This window comes from Chionomys nivalis, chromosome 1 (assembly GCF_950005125.1).
Source record: "Chionomys nivalis chromosome 1, mChiNiv1.1, whole genome shotgun sequence".
Classification (NCBI taxonomy): domain Eukaryota; kingdom Metazoa; phylum Chordata; class Mammalia; order Rodentia; family Cricetidae; genus Chionomys; species Chionomys nivalis.
Window position 1 is genome coordinate 26,644,829 of NC_080086.1, and position 20,371 is coordinate 26,665,199.

General features: G+C 53.6%; 2 protein-coding genes and 1 non-coding gene across 11 annotated transcripts; all 3 read left to right on the plus strand.

Annotated features, from left to right (window-relative positions):
* The first annotated feature begins 2,901 nt into the window (after nt 1-2,901).
* On the plus strand, nt 2,902-17,135 carry Atn1 (atrophin 1). 9 transcript variants are annotated; one of them, XM_057768064.1, is made up of 12 exons: nt 2,902-3,488; nt 4,125-4,195; nt 5,047-5,138; nt 9,944-10,119; nt 10,455-10,592; nt 10,735-10,848; nt 11,626-13,610; nt 13,783-14,005; nt 14,252-14,948; nt 15,843-15,986; nt 16,300-16,480; nt 16,578-17,135. In XM_057768064.1, the coding sequence occupies exons 4-12, from the start codon at nt 10,093-10,095 to the stop codon at nt 16,609-16,611; spliced, it is 3,543 nt and encodes a 1,180-aa protein (XP_057624047.1). In that variant the 5' UTR covers nt 2,902-3,488; nt 4,125-4,195; nt 5,047-5,138; nt 9,944-10,092; the 3' UTR covers nt 16,612-17,135. The 9 variants fall into 9 exon arrangements, with proteins under 9 accessions (XP_057624047.1, XP_057624039.1, XP_057624030.1 ...); XM_057768056.1 differs by lacking the exon at nt 5,047-5,138; XM_057768081.1 differs by lacking the exons at nt 2,902-3,488; nt 5,047-5,138 and adding an exon at nt 3,913-3,928.
* A 1,077-nt stretch (nt 17,136-18,212) lies between these two features.
* LOC130889693 (U7 small nuclear RNA) lies at nt 18,213-18,274 on the plus strand. The gene has a single exon (XR_009058625.1). It is a non-coding gene; the product is annotated as a U7 small nuclear RNA (small nuclear RNA).
* On the plus strand, nt 18,229-20,253 carry C1H12orf57 (chromosome 1 C12orf57 homolog). Its single transcript, XM_057780986.1, has 3 exons — nt 18,229-18,580; nt 18,791-18,967; nt 20,018-20,253. Exons 1-3 carry the CDS (start codon nt 18,529-18,531, stop codon nt 20,167-20,169), a joined length of 381 nt encoding a protein of 126 aa, XP_057636969.1. The 5' UTR covers nt 18,229-18,528; the 3' UTR covers nt 20,170-20,253.
* The last annotated feature ends 118 nt before the right edge of the window (nt 20,254-20,371 follow it).

Sequence of the window (20,371 nt, forward strand, 5' to 3'; positions counted from 1 at the left end):
TTGGATGGCTTTGAAGACAGGACTTCAAGGCAACCAATTTCTTTGGACTGCGGAATGGAGGAAGAAGGGGAGGGAAGAATGATATTGGGTATAAAGGTGGGTCTGAGGAATCTGAGTTCTCTAGTAAACTGGACACAACGCCTGAAGGGCTCAACAGCCTCCCCTATGAGGAGGACATTAGTGTGTGGCTAGAGGCCCTCTAACCTTTCAGCTCCAGTGGGTCTGTGGTGTTGACCACTCAGCCTAGGGACCACCCTGGGGGTCAAACCCTCTTAAAGATGACTATGCTTTGGGTGCCAGGGCTCACGCTTGCACGCAGGATCTGCCCCCCATGGGTAGCTGTGGCCACTAGGGGGAGTCCAAGTCCTGCAGGACATCATACTAGACGTCAAGGTGAGGTTGGGGTGGGAAGAATTTCAAGGTTGCACCCTCTGCCCGGCCGCCCATCTCTCACTCGTCCTCTAGGGTTAACATTTCGTTGGCGAATGGGCGGGAGCCACACTCTTTTTGCTCTCCTTCCTGTATCCCTCAGCTACTTTCCGTTCAAAGAACTTCTTGCCCTCTCTCCTTCCCTGTACCTCTTAATTTCTATGTAACCATCTCATCTTTCCCCTCTCTCCTAGCACCCTGTTATGTCTCCCATGGGGCTCACTACACTTTTCTCTGAGACTGCTTTCTCAGAAGCTCCCAAGCTGACCAGGGCTGTTGTAGCTGCAGCCACCTTCCCTAACCCCGTCTTTTCTTTCCTCCATCCTAGCTAGGTGTCTCTCTGACAGCGCTCCCACCCCCTCCAGGTACTGGGTTGGATTGGGTTACAGCTAGCTCTGCTTGGGCCTCCAAGGCCCCTCTCTACTTTCCTTTTGTGCCGTTGCCTGGAGACCACTGGATTGTGGGGGGCTGGGGCCAGAGAAGGAGCTGGGGTGAAGAATGGGGGTGGGGTGTATGTGTGATGCTCCCAGCAGCCAAGCTATGAGCCTGGCTTTGGGTACCAGAGGAACTAGAAGGGGTAGTTCTGGCTTCTTTTCTCATTCCCTGTCCTTATCTAGGCCTAATTTTTTTTTCTTTTAGACTTACATAAGTTACCATGCAGGCATTTGCCTTAGTAGTAAAACAAGGAGAAAAGCTCAGTCTAGAAAAGATTTGGAAAGGGCCTGGGCCAGGCCCAGTGGGAAACTAAAGGAAAGAGGAAATGCAATGGGGAGAGGGAAGAGGGAGGAGGAGTCTTGGAGCAAAATTAGTTGGTGAAGGGAAGGAGCAGAGGCTTTCCTGGAGAACCGAGGAAAAGAAGCCAGGGCCACAGGGGGCCAGGGAGCTGACCTGGTTTCTGGGAGGCCCTGGAAGGGGACAAGAAAATGGGCATGGGGGTAAAGTGAGTCCCTGCAGAGGCAGGGATTTCAGGGTGGTGAGATGGTGGGAGGATTCTCGCTTGGTTTCCCTAGTGCTTTGGAATCTGTTGGAGCTTTGGGGTAAGTTCAAGAACTTGGCTGAATCTGGCCTAAGGAATGGTGACACAGGACCTAGTGAGCTGGTACAAGGCCAGCAGCGTTCCTCCTTCCTTCCCGAAGGTAGTCTGCCCGTCCAGTGCCTCCTACTCTACCCACTTGGTTTGCAGCTAGACTGGTCCCACAAATGCCCTACCCCCACTCCAAATCTGGTGAACTCCTAAGGGCTCCCAATCCAGACTCCGGCTCCAGCTCTTCCCACCTCCCAGCCCGCCTCCCTCCCTTTCTCTAGCCTTCCCAATTTCAGCTGCCAAAAATCGCCCTGTCTCTAGTGTCCTTTGTCCTGAGAGACGTTGCTGCTTGGTGCGGGGCCAGACAGGGAGTCCAGAAGAAGGCCCCGGTGGACTGACGGGGGGTGCTGACTTCATGGCTGGAGACTGGACATGACGGACACACTGACAGGACTCGATCACGCTGTGGTCTGGGCGGGTTGGAATACCTCCATATTCCAACGATTGTTAGGGGAACCCAGGGCACCTAAAGGTGTGTAGAGATCCTTTCCATTTCGTCTCTTCTGTGACCACGACCGAAGAAGCCAGTAGTGACTTCAAACAGACTTGAGAAGGAAAACGGGCCCGAATATGAAGTGCCATTCCTCAGTTGTTACCTCTACATGCCAGGGCCTGCCGCCCCATTCTGTCATTTCTTCGCAACATTCTCCGTTTCCATCTTTAGCTCTTCTCTTTCCCATCACTGACCCTCCCTCCACGATGCCACAGAGACCCTATTTATCTTGTATTTCCTTCCAGTCCTCTAATTCATTCTCCTCCAATTTATTTGCCAAATGAAGCAGTTCTTAGTTCGGTTGAAAGTTCCACCCTCAGGTTTGATCAATCCACCCCAAACCCAGTCTCCCTCTAGAATAGGCATCTGGTTCCACCTTTTAAAATCTCTTCTGGGACCTCTCATGCCTGCGCTCCCACAGAGGTATCTGGACTCCCTCCAGCTTCACTCCATCACTCCCAAATCCTCGAGGTTTGCATTCTTTTCAACACCGATCCCCTTTAAACTCTTATCTCTTCCGAAACACCATTCTCGAGTATGTCTTCTTCATCTTTTCATCTTTTTCCGCCCAGATCTCCAAACTTCCACCGCATTCTCTCCGAAACAGCCCCTAAACACCTCCATTCTAAGGCTCTGGCCTTTCCTCCCCATCTTTCCAATATAGCCCCATTATCCCAATCTCTACTTCAGGACCCCCCCAAACTCCTCCCACTTCACCCCTGCCACAGCCCCTTGTCCCCAAACTTCTTCAGCCTCCCTATGTCTGCCCCTCCCACCCAGCCCTCTCGCGCGCGGGGCCCGGGAGCTCCCCACGCTCTGCACAGCGAGGCCCTCTCCCTCCGCGCCCCGGCCGGCTTCGGCCAAACTCGCCCGGCGCCTCCCCTTCCCCGATCCTCCGCCCCCCGACTGCCGCGCGCTCCCTCCCTCGCGTCTCCTCCGGGCCCCTCTCTCCTCCGTTCCTCCGCGCTCCCTCCTTCTCCCTCTTCCTCCCTGCTCCCATCCCCCTCTCCCGAGCGCCCTCCCTCCGCCGTCCGCTTTCCTGTGCGAGTCGCCGGACGCGCCGCCCAGCCCGTCCGCCTGTCCGCCCGCCCGCAGCCCGGCGCCGGGCCGGGGCCTCGGGCCAGGACGCGTTTGTGGGCGGCTGGCCTCGGGGCGGGCTAGGGGCGCGCGGCACGAGCGGCGGGAGGGTCGGGGGTCGCGGGCCTCGCTGGGGCCGCGAGTGCGGGCGGAGGCGGGCGGCGCGGCGGGGGCGGGCGGCGCGTTCCGGGCGGGCGGGGAGTGCGAGAAGCCGATCGGGGCTGCGCGGGGAGAGAGGCATGGGGGCCACCCTCCGGGGGGGCCGGGGCCGCCGCCGCCGCCGCCGCGGCAGCAGCGACTGAAGCCGCGCAGCGAGGAGGGGCGGGGAGTGGCCGCCGCCGTCCCCGGGAGGCGCCGGAGCCCGACTGCACTCGCAGCCAGCCAGCCGTCCCGAGCCGCTCGCAGGTAAGGTCTGCTGCCGCCCGCCCGGGCCGCCCCGTTTCGGCCCTGGGCTCCCCGCCCCCACCCCTGCCGGCCCCCCCTCCCGCCGCCGCCTCCATTTGTTATTTTCCCGGTCGCGTTCCCTCACTGCGGGCACAGCCGGGCCCGAGGCTGGGGGCTCAGGGGGTGGGGCCGCCCGGAGGAGGGACGCGGGCCCGGGAGTCGCGAGCTCAGGAGGTGGGGGGGTGTCTCGGAAGGAGGGCTGATGGGGCCGAGCGTCGCCAGGACCAGAGCCTAAAGGGGAGGAACGCCGAGGTGGAGACTTGGCGGAGGTAAAACGGGGGATGCTGTGCGGGTGGTTCGCGGAGAAGGCAGGACGGATGAGAGATGGCAGCGAGGTGGGGCGTGAAGGCTCCAGAAGCCCCACAGGCCCAGAACCCGGGTTCCAGAACCCAGGATTGCGGGTATTAGGAACCGAAGGGAACTGGGAACCGGGAAAGGGGTGTGGTGGATGGTAAGAACAGGATTGTTGCTGCCGAGAGGGGGGGACTGAACCTGGGGGAATGGAGAAGGACCAAGAGAGGCCCATCTTTGAGAAGCCTGGGGTGGAAATGGGAAGGCCGTATCTTTTGTGACTCAGTTTTCTTTTCCCCACTCTAGGTCACCTCTGACCCTGTTTTCCTAATCCCAGACCTAGTTACTTCGTGAAGGGGGCACTGAGGCTCGGCAGTGTGAGTCTCTCAACACTAATAAGAAAGGCAGGAATACAGAAGGGAGAATTAGAAAGGTTGGGAGGTTGGGAGGTTGGGAAAGAAGAGAGAATTGGGCAATCTTGTAGGCATTCCAAGGAATTGTGACCTCCACCCTCATCCCCTCAGCATTGGCTGCCCCACAACTGGGCTCTATCTGGGAGGCTTTCGTTACTGCTTTGATCTCGGAGGTCTCCCTTTGTGCCTGGAGCAGGTTACCCTAAAGCTCCCTTCCCAGAGGATACTGTAAGAAGGTCGGAGTTGCTTTGGCAACTGAGGTGGTAATAGTGGCTGCCAGATGGACCCCTGGGATGGTCTCTGGAGGGGCACTTTTTTTCACCCATTTTGTTGCCATGGCTGTGATCCAATGGGAAGTTCTATAGGTGGGGGTTCAGTACATAGATCAGGCCTCAGCCTGTAGCTATGTCCTATGGGCTCTTGGGAGGGGTTCTGGGAGATGTTTCTGGTTTTGCCCCAAGTAGGGGTTTCCTGAGGAGGTGCACGTTTCTCCCCCAGCGATCTGTTGGAACAGGTAGCACTATTGCTTGCAGGTCATTCTTGCCAGCCTCTACCTGGCTATGGTGGGAAGACGAATATACTGTTGTTCAAACTATATGGTCTTGGGCTGGGGGTAGCTCAGTGGTATGTTAGTTCCTAATATACATACAGAGGCTCTGGGTTTGAGCTCCAGAAACAAACAGAAAAAAAACCAAGTTCTATCATCCTGGGCAGTTTCTTCTGGACTCTCCCACCCTTATGTTTTATAAGTGGTTGACTCTTCACACGATTTTACTTTCTTGAAGTCCTCTTTGGATCTCTTTCCTCTTTGTCAGTTTCCCAGGGTGACCCCCTTCATTCAACCAATCTTTGACCTTTTACTTTCCTGAACTTACGGAAATGGCATGGCTCTCCATGCCTGTCTCAGGTGAGTGCCACCCAGGGGAGAGGGCTATGGCACAGCCTGGAGCAGAACAGGATGCTCTGGAACAGAGCTGGGAGTCCAGGGTGTACTCTGGCTGTGTCTCTGTGACCTTGGGCGAGTCACTTCTCTTGTCTTTGAGCTCCACCTTCATTGTCTGATGAAATGGCCTCTGTGGTTCCTTCAGCAGTCCTGGGTTCTAACAAGACTTAGGCTACCGCATTGTTAGCTGCTGGTTGGTCTGTGCTTCAGGGATATCTTGGTTATTTCCAAGTGATTGTCAGGCAGGCAGGTCTGGAATGGTGGAGCCTATTCAGTGACCCTGAAAAAAATATACTCTGTAAGCTCTTCCCAGGGAGCCTGTGACGTGGTCGTTTTCTGACATTCTTGTATTATTTGTTCCTTAATTTCTTTGAAAAAAATTTTTTAATTGCATTTATCTATTTTGTGTGTGTGCCCTGGTGTACATGTGGAGGTCAAAGGGTAACTTGGTGTTGAGTTGATTCTCTTCTTCCGCCATGTGAGCCTCATGGTTTGATTCAGGTCATTGGTTTGGTAGTAATCTATGTTTTTGGTTTTTGAGATGATCTTCTATTCTGTAGCCCTAGCTGACTTGACTTGAACTCACTCACTACAGGAGATGACCTTGAACTTGTGAACTCCACGCTTGTACCTCTGAGATTGCAGGCATGAGCCACACCCTGTTTTATGTGGTGTTGGAATCTAACCCAGGGCTTCGTGCACGCTAGCCCAGCACTCTGCACACTGATCTGCATTCCTTAGTCCCTCTCCTTCCCTCTCCTGTGCTTACTGGGAGACTCTTGGTTTCTGTTTCCTTGCCTGCTGAGTTTGGTCTCCCATGCTTTCCTTTTGCAGTAAGGAAATGGCAGCAGATGGGTGCTGTTGTCCATGGTAGATTCCCTGTAAGTGTTAGCAACAGCCTTCTAGGCAGAATGGAGTGCCACTTGGTCAGTTGGTGATAGAATACCACCCAAGTCCAGACTTAACTATGATCTGACCTCAGTCTCAACTCCATGCACCCCCCCCCACTCCTCATTCAGGAAATTACTGCCCCGTTGATGCTGTTTTTTCTCTTCCAAAGCTACTCATTGCAAATTTTATCAGATTTCAGCTGATTAAAAAAGTAAGAAAGGCACACAGTGATTGCTCTGTTCTCCAGGGAACTTCAGTATAGTTTTTGACCTTTTGGATCCTTTAGGAATCAAACTGACTTGGTAAACCAGTCCTGTGATGGGAGGGAGAGGGCGATGGATGCAGCCACAGGTAGTGTTCTTTCTTGTCATGACTGACACTGTTGTCTGCTCCGCTTCGGTTCGGTTCTGCTCTTGGACATTTGTTACTCCCCCTCCTTCTCTTTTCCCATTTGTAGTTTTATTTTTTTGAGACAGGATTTTATGAAACTGGCTGGCCTTGAACTTGCTATTTGCTGAGGGTGGCTGGTCCTCCTGCCATCACCTCCCAAGTGACGGAATTACAGATCTTGTCCCCATGCCTGGTAATGCATAGTATTTTAAAACCAATCCACAAAACAACTTTTTTTAAAAAAATATTTTTTATGATTTTATTTAACTTTATTTTATGTGCATTGGTATGAAAGTGTCAGATCCCCTGGAACAGGATCTTCAGACAGTTGCAAGCTGCCATGTGGGTGCTGGGAATTGAACCCGGGTCCTCTGGAAGAGCAGTCAGTGCTCTTAACCGCTGAGCCATCCCAATGCCCCACAAAACAACTTTTAAAAACATGGCTATAGCTGTAGTTGAAGTAAACTGGTTTACTTCATCATCAGTTGAAACTTTAGACTTGGGGCTCAGTCCCGTCTATTTTGTGCCCCTTCAGTGTAAGTTATTAAGTTCCCTGGAAATGTTAGACTTACTTGTTCCTCATTGCCTGCCTCAGTATGGTTCAGCAGGGTTGGGCAAAAGCAATTACTCTGTATTCTGTGGAGAACTACACCTTCCAGCTCAGAGTGGATGGGTAAATTTAGTTCATTTTCACCTGGGTTAATATCAGCTGATTCAAAGGACCTGCCGAGCCTGGGGTATACCTGTACTTGAGACCCTCCCTCAAAACAAAACAATAACCAGATGGACCTGCTGACATTCACTTGGTTTAAAGGTGATTGACAATAGTACACTTGCCTGGATGAGCTGCTCACTTACAAACCCGGTCTTGGCAAACTGAAATGGAAGACCACTGGGTTTAGTTTAAGGCTAGCACAAAGAGCATAGTGTGACGCTGTCTTAGATAAGGAACACAGACCCTATATGTGTGTGCACATGACATCAGTGGAAAATATAGAAAGGAAAACTATGACCACAACAGTTTTTGCTCTTAAAATATCTTAATGGGCATAGTGGCACACACTTTTAATCTTCGCATTCAGGAAGTAGAAACAAGCAGATCCCTGTGAGTTCAAAGCCAGCCTGGTCTACATAGTGAGCTCCAGGACATCCAGGGCTCCACAAGAGACCCTGTCTTGAAAAACTAAAACAACACTAATAGAGAAACAGACAAGAGAAAAGGTCGGGAGAGATGGCTCAGTGGTTTAGTGCACCTGTGGACTTGTGACTTGTGCAGAGGACCCAGGTTTTATTCTCAGCACCCACATGATAGCTCACACCCATACTAACTCTAGTTCCAGGGTATCTGCTGTCCTCTTCCGACCTCCCCAGGGACGAAGCACACACGTGGTACACATCCATTCAAGGAAAACATTCATACATAGCAAATTAAATTTTAAAAAATTATGGATGGTTTTATGGCGTGGTTTGCCTCTTAGCAAGAAACACAGGGGCAAATCCAGTGTACTTGCCTGGCATGCTTGAGGCCCTGGGCTCAGTGCACCAGCACCCGGGGACTGAAGACTGGAAGATCAGGAGTTGAAGTTCAGATAAAAATGTCTGGCTGGATATATGGGTAGCTGACGATATCCGTGTTTGTGCTGCTAGATACAGGTAGGCTGCTCAGGCCAAGTGAGAGCACAGGTAGATGACGCTATCCATGTCTGTATGGCTACATACAGCCAGGAAGGCTGCCCATGCCAAGTGAGAAGCAGACTTGATTTTGTAAGTCTGTATTGGATGTTCGCTAACATTTTGTCTTTTTGTGGTAGTAAAATCTTTGGAGGGGGCTGAAGAGATGGCTCAGCTCTTAAGAGTCCTGGCTGCTCTTCTAGAGGTCCTGGGTTCAATTCCCAGCACCCGCATAGAAGTTCACAACCGTCTGTACTGACAGTTTCAGGGGACCCGACACCCTCACACAGACATGAATGCAGACAGAACACCAATGTACATAAAATAAAATTTAAAAAAATATTTTGAGTTGGGCTGGTAAGATGGCTCACTGAGTAGAGGCACTTGCCACTACTGGGTTTGATCCCTGGGTCCCACATGGTGAGAAGGGAGAATTGACTAACAGGTTGCCCTCACACGTGCACACCCCTCCCCTCAGCCAGTCAGGGTATTTTGAGTCTGGTTACTGTGAAAGCTTTGACTTTTCTTTTGAGCCCAGGAAACCCCAATACAGCCATCCCTTTGATCCCTGGGGGCTCTGTTCCAGTATCCTCCACAGACACCAACATCAACACATACTCAAGTACCTTGTACGGAATGATGCTGTGTCTGTTTATACCTGCACACACTCTCCTATGCTTTTAAAGTCACCTGTAGATCGTGTACAGTAAATTCCATGTAAATCTTTGATAACATGTACCTGTTCAAAGCCACGCAAAGAAGGTAGACAGTGGCTGAGCAGTGAAAGCTGGAGGGGACCTAGGACTCGTGGAAAGGTGGCCCCTACTGCAGGCTGTGCCTGCACGCCATTCTTGTAGATTGAACCTGGGGTGGCAATGTTTGAAACTTTCTGGCAATTTTTCCTCCCAAATATTGTCAGTTTAGGTTGACAAAATCCCTGTAAGCGGAAAAGGCCAACTACTAGAGGATGGATCCTTAGGAGGCTGTCTAGAATGTTCTGCAGTTTTGAAGATACCTTGACTTGGGGTTGAGGCTGGTGAGACTGTGCTGCTCAGTACTGTAGAATGGGACATTCGTCTACATTGTCTGATGTGAATCAAGATTGCTATCTGAGCAAGTGATGTAGGCTTCTTAGAATTCTCTCCACCTTCTGAGGAGAGTTTAGAAGAGCGGGCGAGCGAGTGTGGCCTTTGAAGTCAGATTGCAGAGGGTTTGGTTCGTCCCTGTGGAAGGTGGGGCCGGCTGCAGTCACAGTCAGTCTCGGAGCCTCAGTCCCCCTTTAAGAGTGCGCTGGAGATGTGACAGGAAATCGTAGATAATGTGCCTGACACAAAGAAGAAACTCAGTAAACTGATACTTCAGCCTCGTTTCTTGATGCTGCTTTTGAATTTGTAAGGCTCTAGAATTAAAGAGTGGAATTTTTTTTCCTGCTGCTGTTTTGTTTGTTGAGACAGGATTTTGTTGTCTTTTTCAGGCTGGTCTTGAACATGTGATGCTCATACCATAGCCTTCTGAGTGCTGGCACTATAGGCATTCCCCATATCAGGCTAGAGATTCTCTTTAGGACTTGTGAAGGGTAAAATCCTGTTGTGTTAGGGTGGGGTTCATAGGCACACCTGAATTTTCTGCCTTACCTAGAGGTGAAAGAGATTATATTGTGAGTCTCCATCACTTAGCTGATGCAGCCTATGGAGCAAGCCGCAGTCGCAGTCTCTCATGCCTGTGCCTCTTGACCCCAAGGCTTAGGACTCTGCTTCTTTCTCAGACCCCTGCTGTTTCTGCTGTAACATGGAGACGCTGATGGTTTTTCCTAACAGGTTTCACAGAGAAAACCCTGCGAGTACCACGTGCCTACAACTGCTTCCAGCTTCCCAGACCACAGCTGTGGGGAGCTTGGGGTACAGCATACAAGATTCTGTATTAAGCTGCCCAGGCAGAGGAGAATGGGGTCTCCACAGCCTGAAGAATGAAGACACGACAGAATAAAGACTCAGTGAGTAGAAACTCTAGTGAGCAGTATGACAGGTCAAGGGCAGGAGCAGGGAAGCTAGGGGGAGGGGCCTAAAGTGGAGAGCAGAGACAATGTATAGACTAAAGTGGAGAGCAGAGACAATGTATAGACTAAAGTGGAGAGCAGAGACAATGTATAGACTAAAGTGGAGAGCAGAGACAATGTATAGACTAAAGTGGAGAGCAGAGACAATGTATAGACTAAAGTGGAGAACAGAGACAATGTATAGACTAAAGTGGAGAGCAGAGACAATGTATAGACTAAAGTCAGGTGCAGTGGAACACACAACACATTACCTTACTCCATCCTGCTCACAGATGTCAATGAGGAGTGGACGGAAGAAAGAGGCCCCTGGGCCCCGGGAAGAGCTGAGATCAAGGGGCCGGGCCTCCCCTGGAGGGGTCAGCACGTCCAGCAGTGATGGCAAAGCTGAGAAGTCCAGGCAGACTGCCAAGGTATTCCTCCTCTGGCCCCCACCGGTACTACAGCACTACAGCTGAAGGGGCACTGGGGGGGGAGAGCCTTCAGGTCTGGCAGAGAGTAACTCTGGCGGGGGCTTAAGAGACAGAAGACAAGTGTGCTCTTCCTCCCTCACAGAAGGTGCGAGTAGAGGAGACCTCTACCCCAAAGGCCAGCAAGCAGGGCCGCAGTGAGGAGATCTCAGAGAGCGAAAGCGAGGAGACCAGTGCACCCAAAAAGACCAAAACTGAGGTGAGAGGCCCGGTGCCTACTGTGACTTGTCTCTGACTGTTCTTTCTCTTAGCATCTTTTGTGCACCACGCCTACTTTGATCTCTGCTCAGATAGAAAAGTCCTGTTGGGTGCTTATTTGTAGTGGTCCTGTCTATAATATGGTAGGCTTCAGTTAGAATAGTAGGTGACAGGGCAGGGCCAAGAGGGTAGGGAAGGGTATCACAGCCTCCTTTGTGGAAGGGACAAGTAAGTTATTAGGATACAGAAATGGGGCTGGTAATGTGGCTCACTTGGTAGAGTGAGTTCCTAGTACATAGTGCTCAGTCAACGCATTTAATAGCTGGGCGTGAGGCACACACCTCTGACTCTAGCATTCAGAGGCAGTAAGATTAAAATTCAAGGTCAGCCAGGCAATAGTGGCCCACGCTTTTAATCCCATCAGGGAGGCAGAGGCAGGTGGATCTCTGTGAGTTCCAAGCCAGCCTGGTCTACAAAACTAGTTCTAGGACAGCGAGGGCCACACAGAGAACCCTATCTCAAAAAATAAACAAAAAATTCAAGGTCATCCTGTGCTATTGGTGGGTTGGAGGTCAGCCTGGGCTATATGAAACCCTGTCTTTAAAAAAGCAAGCAAGCAAGAAAGAAAACAAAAGGAAACCAAGCATTGGGGATAGCTAAAGGAGACCAGGGATGTGCGTAGGGTACACAAGAGATGGCAAGAAGCGTCTGCAGTCAGTCGTGAATCCTGGGAAAGCAGTAAAGGAAGAGAGGAAAATCGAGCCCTCTTCCCTGACAGCAGGAGCTCCCTCGACCACAGTCTCCCTCGGATCTGGACAGTTTGGATGGGCGCAGCATTAATGACGATGGCAGCAGTGACCCTAGGGACATAGATCAGGATAACCGAAGCACATCTCCCAGCATCTACAGCCCTGGAAGTGTGGAGAATGACTCCGATTCATCTTCCGGCCTGTCTCAGGGCCCGGCCCGCCCCTACCACCCACCTCCACTCTTTCCTCCTTCCCCTCCACCACCAGACAGCACTCCCCGACAGCCAGAGCCCGGCTTTGAACCCCATCCTTCTGTGACACCTACAGGATATCATGCTCCAATGGAGCCACCCACATCTCGATTATTCCAGGGCCCGCCTCCTGGAGCCCCTCCCCCACACCCACAGCTCTACTCTGGGAATGCTGGTGGAGGTGTTTTATCTGGGCCCCCCATGGGTCCCAAAGGGGGAGCAGCTGCCTCTTCAGTGGGTACCCCTAGTGGAGGCAAGCAGCATCCCCCACCCACCACCCCAATTCCAATATCAAGCTCCGGGGCCAGTGGTCCCCCTCCAACAAAGCCACCTAATGCTCCAGTGGGTGGTGGGAACTTACCTTCTGCTCCACCATCAGCTACTTTCCCCCACGTGACCCCAAACCTGCCTCCTCCACCTGCCCTAAGACCCCTCAACAATGCCTCAGCCTCTCCTCCTGGCATGGGGGCTCAGCCAATCCCTGGGCATCTGCCCTCTCCCCATGCCATGGGTCAGGGTATGAGTGGACTTCCTCCTGGCCCAGAGAAGGGTCCAACTCTGGCTCCCTCACCCCACCCTTTACCCCCAGCTTCTTCCTCCTCTGCCCCTGGGCCCCCAATGCGGTATCCATATTCATCCTCCAGTAGCTCTGCAGCAGCTTCTTCTAGTTCTTCCTCCTCCTCGGCCTCCCAGTACCCAGCTTCCCAAGCTCTGCCCAGTTATCCCCATTCCTTCCCTCCGCCCACAAGTATGTCTGTCTCTAATCAGCCACCCAAGTATACCCAGCCTTCCCTCCCATCCCAGGCTGTGTGGAGTCAGGGTCCTCCACCTCCTCCTCCCTATGGCCGCCTCTTGGCCAACAACAACACCCATCCAGGCCCTTACCCTCCTGCTGGAGGCCAATCCACCGCCCACCCACCAGCCCCTACACATCACCATCACCAGCAGCAGCAGCCACAGCCACAGCAACAACATCATCCTGGAAACTCCGGGCCCCCTCCACCCGGGGCATATCCTCACCCCCTAGAGAGCAGCAGCTCCCACCATGCACACCCTTACAACATGTCTCCCTCCCTGGGGTCTTTGAGGCCCTACCCACCGGGGCCAGCACACTTGCCTCCTCCTCATGGCCAGGTGTCCTATAGTCAAGCAGGTCCCAATGGCCCCCCAGTTTCCTCCTCTTCCAACGCTTCCGGCTCTTCCTCTCAAGCCTCCTACTCCTGCTCGCACCCCTCCTCATCCCAGGGTTCCCAAGGGGCATCCTACCCCTTCCCACCCGTTCCTCCAGTCACTACTTCCTCAGCTACACTTTCTACTGTCATCGCTACCGTGGCTTCCTCGCCTGCAGGCTACAAGACGGCCTCACCACCCGGGCCCCCTCAGTACAGCAAGAGAGCCCCATCCCCTGGGTCCTATAAGACCGCCACTCCGCCTGGATACAAACCGGGGTCACCACCCTCCTTTAGAACAGGGACCCCGCCTGGCTTTCGAGGCACCTCTCCGCCAGCAGGCCCAGGGACCTTCAAGCCAGGCTCACCCACTGTGGGGCCAGGGCCCCTGCCACCTGCGGGGCCTTCGAGTTTGTCATCTCTGCCTCCACCACCCGCGGCCCCAGCGACAGGGCCGCCCCTGACTGCCACGCAGATCAAACAGGAGCCAGCTGAAGAGTATGAAGCCCCCGAGAGTCCGGTGCCCCCGGCCCGAAGCCCCTCGCCCCCTCCCAAGGTGGTGGACGTGCCCAGCCACGCCAGCCAGTCAGCCAGGTGAGCAACCGTGGGGTTGGGTGCAGGTGGGTCTGGAAGCGGAAGACGAAGGGACGACGGTCACCGTGCTATTGACATCAGGGACACACGCTGGTGGGGGCCGCTTTAGGGCCATGGGCTGGAGGGGGCTGCCCTTGAGGCTCGGGCTCACAGCCCTGCGCTCGCCCGGCAGGTTCAATAAGCACCTGGACCGTGGCTTCAACTCGTGCGCGCGCAGCGACCTGTACTTCGTGCCGCTGGAGGGATCCAAGCTGGCCAAGAAGCGCGCGGACCTGGTGGAGAAAGTGCGGCGCGAGGCCGAGCAGCGCGCACGCGAAGAAAAGGAGCGCGAGCGCGAACGGGAGCGCGAGAAGGAGCGCGAGCGCGAGAAAGAGCGCGAGCTGGAGCGCAGTGTGGTGAGTGCGTCACAAGGTGCGCCGCGCGCCTCTCCCGGTCCCGGGCTTCGCCACTCCGGTCGCTTCGCCACCTGGCGGAGGGGAGGAGCCACTGCAGCCCCGAAAGCTCAGGCTTCCAGGCAGGAGGAAAAGAAAGCTGGGAGTGGGGTGAGGCGTTTTGGCTTTTCCCCACTGAGACATTCGGGCGACGTGGGGCTGAGACTTCCCGGAACTGCAGTTCTGACCCCTCCTTTCTGTATCCTGCAGAAGCTGGCCCAGGAGGGCCGTGCTCCAGTGGAGTGCCCATCTCTGGGTCCAGTGCCCCATCGGCCTCCCTTTGAGCCTGGCAGCGCTGTGGCTACAGTGCCCCCTTACCTGGGTCCTGATACTCCAGCCCTGCGCACTCTCAGTGAATACGCCCGACCTCATGTCATGTCTCCTGGCAATCGCAACCACCCATTCTATGTGCCCTTGGGGGCAGTGGACCCGGGGCTTCTGGGTTACAATGTCCCAGCCCTGTACAGCAGCGACCCAGCTGCCCGCGAAAGGGAGCGGGAAGCCCGTGAACGCGACCTCCGTGACCGGCTCAAGCCTGGCTTTGAGGTGAAGCCTAGTGAGCTGGAACCCCTACATGGGGTCCCCGGGCCAGGCTTGGATCCCTTCCCCCGACATGGGGGCCTGGCTCTACAGCCTGGGCCACCTGGCCTGCATCCCTTCCCGTTTCATCCGAGCCTGGGGCCTCTAGAGCGAGAACGGCTAGCGCTGGCAGCTGGGCCAGCCCTGCGTCCTGACATGTCTTATGCTGAGCGGCTGGCAGCTGAAAGGCAGCATGCAGAAAGGGTGGCAGCCCTGGGCAATGACCCTCTGGCCCGACTGCAGATGCTCAACGTGACTCCCCATCACCACCAGCACTCCCACATCCACTCCCACCTTCACCTGCACCAGCAGGATGCCATTCATGCAGGTAAGACGCTCTCTGTCCTCGCTTTGAACTGTGGCTCTGCTGTACCCCATAACGTTCTTCCGTTCCTGCATGTCAGGCATCAGTCACCCTCTCCTGAGATTACCGTTCTCGTCTTTGCTGGACTTCCCTCCATTTCTCATACCCTCTTCCTATCCCAGCCTTCTGCCCTTGATAACGCACAAAGCTGGAGCCTTTTGAAGGATCGCCTCTTCTCTGTCTTCATATTCTTTCTCTAAACCCCTCACACGCCAGCATTCTTGTTCCTCTGTATACAAATCTCGTTTGTTGCCAGCATCTCCTTCCCTTACATCTAGGAGTCTTCTGTGTTTCTGCCCATCTGCAGATTTAGAATCTTTTAGAGAAACCCATGTAAGTTTGGCAATACTGAACTTTACTCAACTGTAGCTTATAGCCCAGAACACTGCCTGGTTGGCCTTAGAGTCATTCATTTTGAGTTGCTTGTTTCTTCTCGCCCTCCTCCGTTCTCCCTTGTTAGAGTTGATTGATGTATTTAGTAAGTACACCACAGAGCAGGCTTTGGGCACTCTCATACAGTGCCTTCTGCTCATATCCATCCCACCTCTTAATATTTTTCCTGTCTCAGTTCTTGAACTCAAAAAATGACCAGTTTTCTAAAGGTATCCTTCATCCCTTCAGAGCAGTGCGTTCTTTTCTTTCCTCCTCAGTCCTCTCTGCTAACTGTGATCTGTCTTCAGTTATCCATCTCTCTTACCAGCAGTTTCTTCTCTCCATCTCAGAGTCTCTAGCTTCCATTCTGCTCCGTTCTGCTTTGCATCCCTTGGGTCTGTCTTCACAGGCGAAATCCCTCCACCCCAATGCATGGTTGTTCCTAACCCTGCCTCCTGGTGACACCTTCCTTTCTCTGCCCTCCAGCCTCCGCCTCGGTGCACCCTCTCATTGACCCCCTGGCCTCAGGGTCTCACCTTACCCGGATCCCCTACCCAGCTGGGACCCTCCCTAATCCCCTTCTTCCTCACCCTCTGCACGAGAACGAAGTTCTTCGTCACCAGCTCTTTGGTAAGGATGGAGGTTGGGATGGAGAAACTCACGTGAGGGAAGGCCAGAACAGAGGGATTAGGGTGGCAGAGTGGGCCTGTAGAGTTTGGAGAGAGAGATGAGGAGCTATGGTAGAAACAGAGGCTGAGGTCCTTCTAAAAGAGGCTCAGGTTCCAGGCCCAGGCAGAGAAGTTGGCACTTCTGGTTTCATTCCGGCCCTGGCCGATTGTAGGGTAGGTGGTGTAACTTTACAGCTTAGCCTTAGTTTCCAGTCTGTGAAGTGGCTGACCGGCCCTATCCACCCATCACATGCTCCTGTCCTTCCTTCCCACAGCTGCCCCTTACCGGGACCTGCCAGCTTCCCTTTCTGCTCCCATGTCAGCAGCTCATCAGCTGCAGGCCATGCACGCCCAGTCAGCTGAGCTGCAGCGCTTGGCACTGGAACAGCAGCAGTGGCTGCACGCCCATCACCCATTGCACAGTGTACCACTGCCCGCCCAGGAGGACTACTACAGGTACGGCAGGTGCTCCCAGAGCACAAGGGGATACCAGGCCCGTGGGAGGGGCCCTCCTTTCTCAGTCTCATCTCTTTGATGCTTTGCCTCTCACTAGTCACCTGAAGAAGGAGAGCGACAAGCCGCTGTAGAACCTGCGATCCAGAGAGCGCCCACTGCTCTTTCACCCAGACCTTGGAGGACTACTCCCACCCTTTTGCCGCACCCCCACCCTCCCAGAGCCGAGGAGAGGATGCTGCCCACTGGCAGAGCTTCTGCAGCTGGGCAGAGGGAGGGAGGGAAGAAGGGACAGACAAGGTTAAGGCCCAGGGTTGTGTGCAGAGGTGGGAAGTGGCAAGGGTGGGGACAGAAAGTGCACAGTATCTTGGACCAGGTCCCTCTTCCTTATCCCCTGCTTTTCTTCTCCTCCATGCCCAATCCTTGGTGCCACTGCTCCTCCCCTAACCCATTGGTGTGATTATTTCATCTGTTAGATGTGGCTGTTTTGCGTAGCATTGTGTGCTGCCCCTGCCCCATCCCCCTGTGTGCACCCCCCTCGGCGATGTGTGCCCCTTGCCCGTCCCACATTAATAATTTATATATATAAATATCTATATGATGCTCTTTAAAAAACATCCTGACCAAAACCAACCAAACAAAAACATCCTCACACTTCCCCAGGAATTTGTCTGTGACTTATTTTTGGGGGTTGTGGGTCTGGTAGGGTGGGTAGGGCGGGAGGTCTGATTGTCTTAGGGGAAATGGGAAGAGATGTGGGGGGCTTGACCATGAATCCCCAGTCATGCTTATGGGGGTACCTCACACTATTTCTCTGATTTCTCTGAAGACTGGGAAGTTAAGGCAGCTGAGGCCTTTGAGAGTAAGAACAGGCCCACAGTGAACTTGACCTACTCACACCTTGGAAGCATCCCTGTCACCGACCTGACCTGGTTGCTCCAGAAACAACTTCAGGGATCTAACTCCCTTTCCACAGCCTAGTTTGATAAATGATTTTGAAACAGTTGAATTTACATAACCTCAGTAGGCCAAGAAGATTTGTATTGCTGATTTTCTTAAAATTTATTTTTATTATATGTATGGGTTCATGTCTGTGCCCATGAAGGCAAGGGCCAACAGAGGCCAGAAGACGATGTTGGATCCCCTGTAGTTTGAGGTACAGGCAGTTGACAATTGTCAGGCAGGGTGGCCCATCTTTGCAGCCCCTCTATTCATTAAGGCAAGGTCACGTAAACCAGGCTGCCCTTGAACTTGTGGCTCTCCTACCTCTCAGTTTTTGTGCTAGAACCACAGAAGTGCGGTACTATGCCCCGTAGGGCCTGACATGAATTTTGCATTTTGAGGAGGGGGTGAGTGACAAGAGCCTAGAAGGACAAGAATACGCGGCACCGGGCCACATCGCCTACCACTACGTAAGGCCAATTACATCGGCTTTCGCTCCAAAGCTTTTATTATTGCGAAGTCCTGCTTTTGCTCACAGCAACGAAGGAGCTGTGATTGGCTGTTCTTAGCCAATCAGCATTGGGTCATTTGCATAGCCCTCTACCAGACGGTCACAAACTCAAGAAACGACCGGTTTTAGTAGTCTTCTAGAATATTATTTACCGAATTGGATGATAAAAGGGTGCTTTGCTATTTGTATACCTCTGAGGGTGGAAAAAAATGGCACGCTGATCTCACCCTCACCGAAAGTGGAGTTTGTGCCTTTCCTGGGCTCGCTGCTAACGATGCTCTTGAGTGTTACAGCTCTTTTAGAATTTGTCTAGCAGGTTTTCTGGCTCTTGCCGGAAAACCCCTCCCAATCTCATTGGTTTGCAAAAGTAGTTACGGGCCCAGCTTGGCGGCCGATGGGGTCTCTTTTCGCTGTGGTTCCCCCCATTCCTCTAGGGCTTCCGTGCGTGTGTGTTCGGTCCACGCTCGGAGACTTCCGCCTCGCGCGCTATAGCTTCCTTTCCGCCTCCGCTGGCCCGCAGCCGTGGTAGGAGGCTGCTGGCTGCTGGCTTCTCCGGATCTCTTCGGTGTTCCCATAGTCAAGTAGCGACTGGCGTTCTATGGCGTCCGCCTCGGCCCAGCCCGTGGCCCTGAGCGCAGAGCAGGCCAAGGGTGAGCCTGGCCCGGGCGTGGGCCGCCTTGAGGGGGAGGGCCTTACTACCCATTCCTTCTCCAAGTGGGGCCTTTGCCCATTAGGGCGAAGGGTTGGGAGTACGAGCTTATCGGGTTACTGATCTCGGTCCACTAATTCCCTGCCTCTTCCCTCCTCTGGGCTCGCCCGCCCTGCTCCGCGAACCTGTCTGGGATGCTTCGGTCTTGCAGTGGTCTTGGCGGAGGTGATCCAAGCGTTCTCGGCCCCAGAGAACGCCGTGCGCATGGACGAGGCTAGAGACAATGCATGCAACGATATGGGCAAGATGCTGCAGTTCGTGCTGCCAGTAGCCACACAGATCCAGCAGGAGGTTATTAAAGCCTATGGCTTCAGTTGCGACGGGGAAGGTGGGTCCCACATGGAATGGCGATGGGATGGATTGGGGGTGGGGCTCATGATCAGTGGCCCCCGAGTCGATCTCTTTCTCGCCACAGGGCGGCAGTCACATCAAACATTGGTACTCAGGGCTCAGGGCCTAGCCTCATTTTTTTTTTTCCCCTTTCACTCTCTAAATTTAAAGTACTGACTCTTGAACCCAAGGCCTTATGTTGAGCAAGCTCTCCACCTCTGAGCTGTATCTACTCAGCTTTGAATCAGGAACTCACCAAGGTGCCCGGACTGGCCTTGAACCAAAAGGCTTCTTTTTTATCAGCCTTCTGAGTAGGTGGTATTGACTAGGCTTGAGTCACCAGGCCTAAGTCTAACCTGAGCTCTTGTCTGCCTGACAACAGGCTTCTTCTGCAGTTCCTGCAAGGCGTTTTGGTTAATAGGTTTGGTGTTCATTGATTGATTTGGCCTAGCTAGCCAGGGGATCTTGTTCTTATTTAGGCTGTCTGGGATCTTGTTCTTATTTAGGCTGCTTGAGGACAAAACAGCTAACATGGCTCACCTGAGAGTGGAACGTTCTGTTTTAGGACTTTTTCTTTCCTTTCTTTTTTGTTTTTTTGAGACAGGGTTTCTCTGTGACTTTGGAGCCTGTCCTGGAGCTCTTGTAGACCAGGCTGGCCTCAAACTCACAGAGATCTGCCCGCCTCTGCCTCCGGAGTGTTCGGATTAAAGGTGTGCACCACCACCACCCTGCTCCTTTTTTTTTTTTTTTTTTTGAGACAGAGTTTTTCCGCGTAGTCCTGGCTGATCTGGAATTTGCTTTGTAGACCAAGTTGGCCTCGAACTCAGAGCCTCTGCCTGTCAAGTACTGGCACTAAAGGCGTGGGCCACCATGCCTGGGTGCTTTAGGACTTTTTCACATTGTATCCAGTTGTGCCTAGTGGAAACTGGGTGCGACCTGTCCTGCTTTGCCGAGGGCTGCCCACTTGTGTCTGTCTACTATAGGGCGTCCGTTCCCTGCCTGGGCACACTGGCCTCCAGCAGGCGTCCTTCCTTGCTCCCTCCTGCAGGTGTCCTTAAGTTTGCCCGCCTAGTCAAGTCTTATGAAGCGCAGGATCCTGAGATTGCCAGCCTGTCCGGCAAGTTAAAGGCCCTGTTCCTGCCACCCATGACACTGCCGCCCCATGGGCCAGCTTCCGGAAGCAGTGTGGCAGCCTCCTGAGATTTGTTCTTGCGCGTGTGCCACCGCCAGGGAAGACGACCTTGCTCTCCAGAGGATAATAAATGCTTGTGACTAAACCTTTGTGTCGGTCCTTTGTAGTCTTGGCTACCCCCACTTGTTGATTCCGACTGCCTCCGGCCTTTCCCTTCCTTTAGCTTCCTTCCTATACTCTTTGCTGGGACCAACCCTGTTCTCAAGAGCC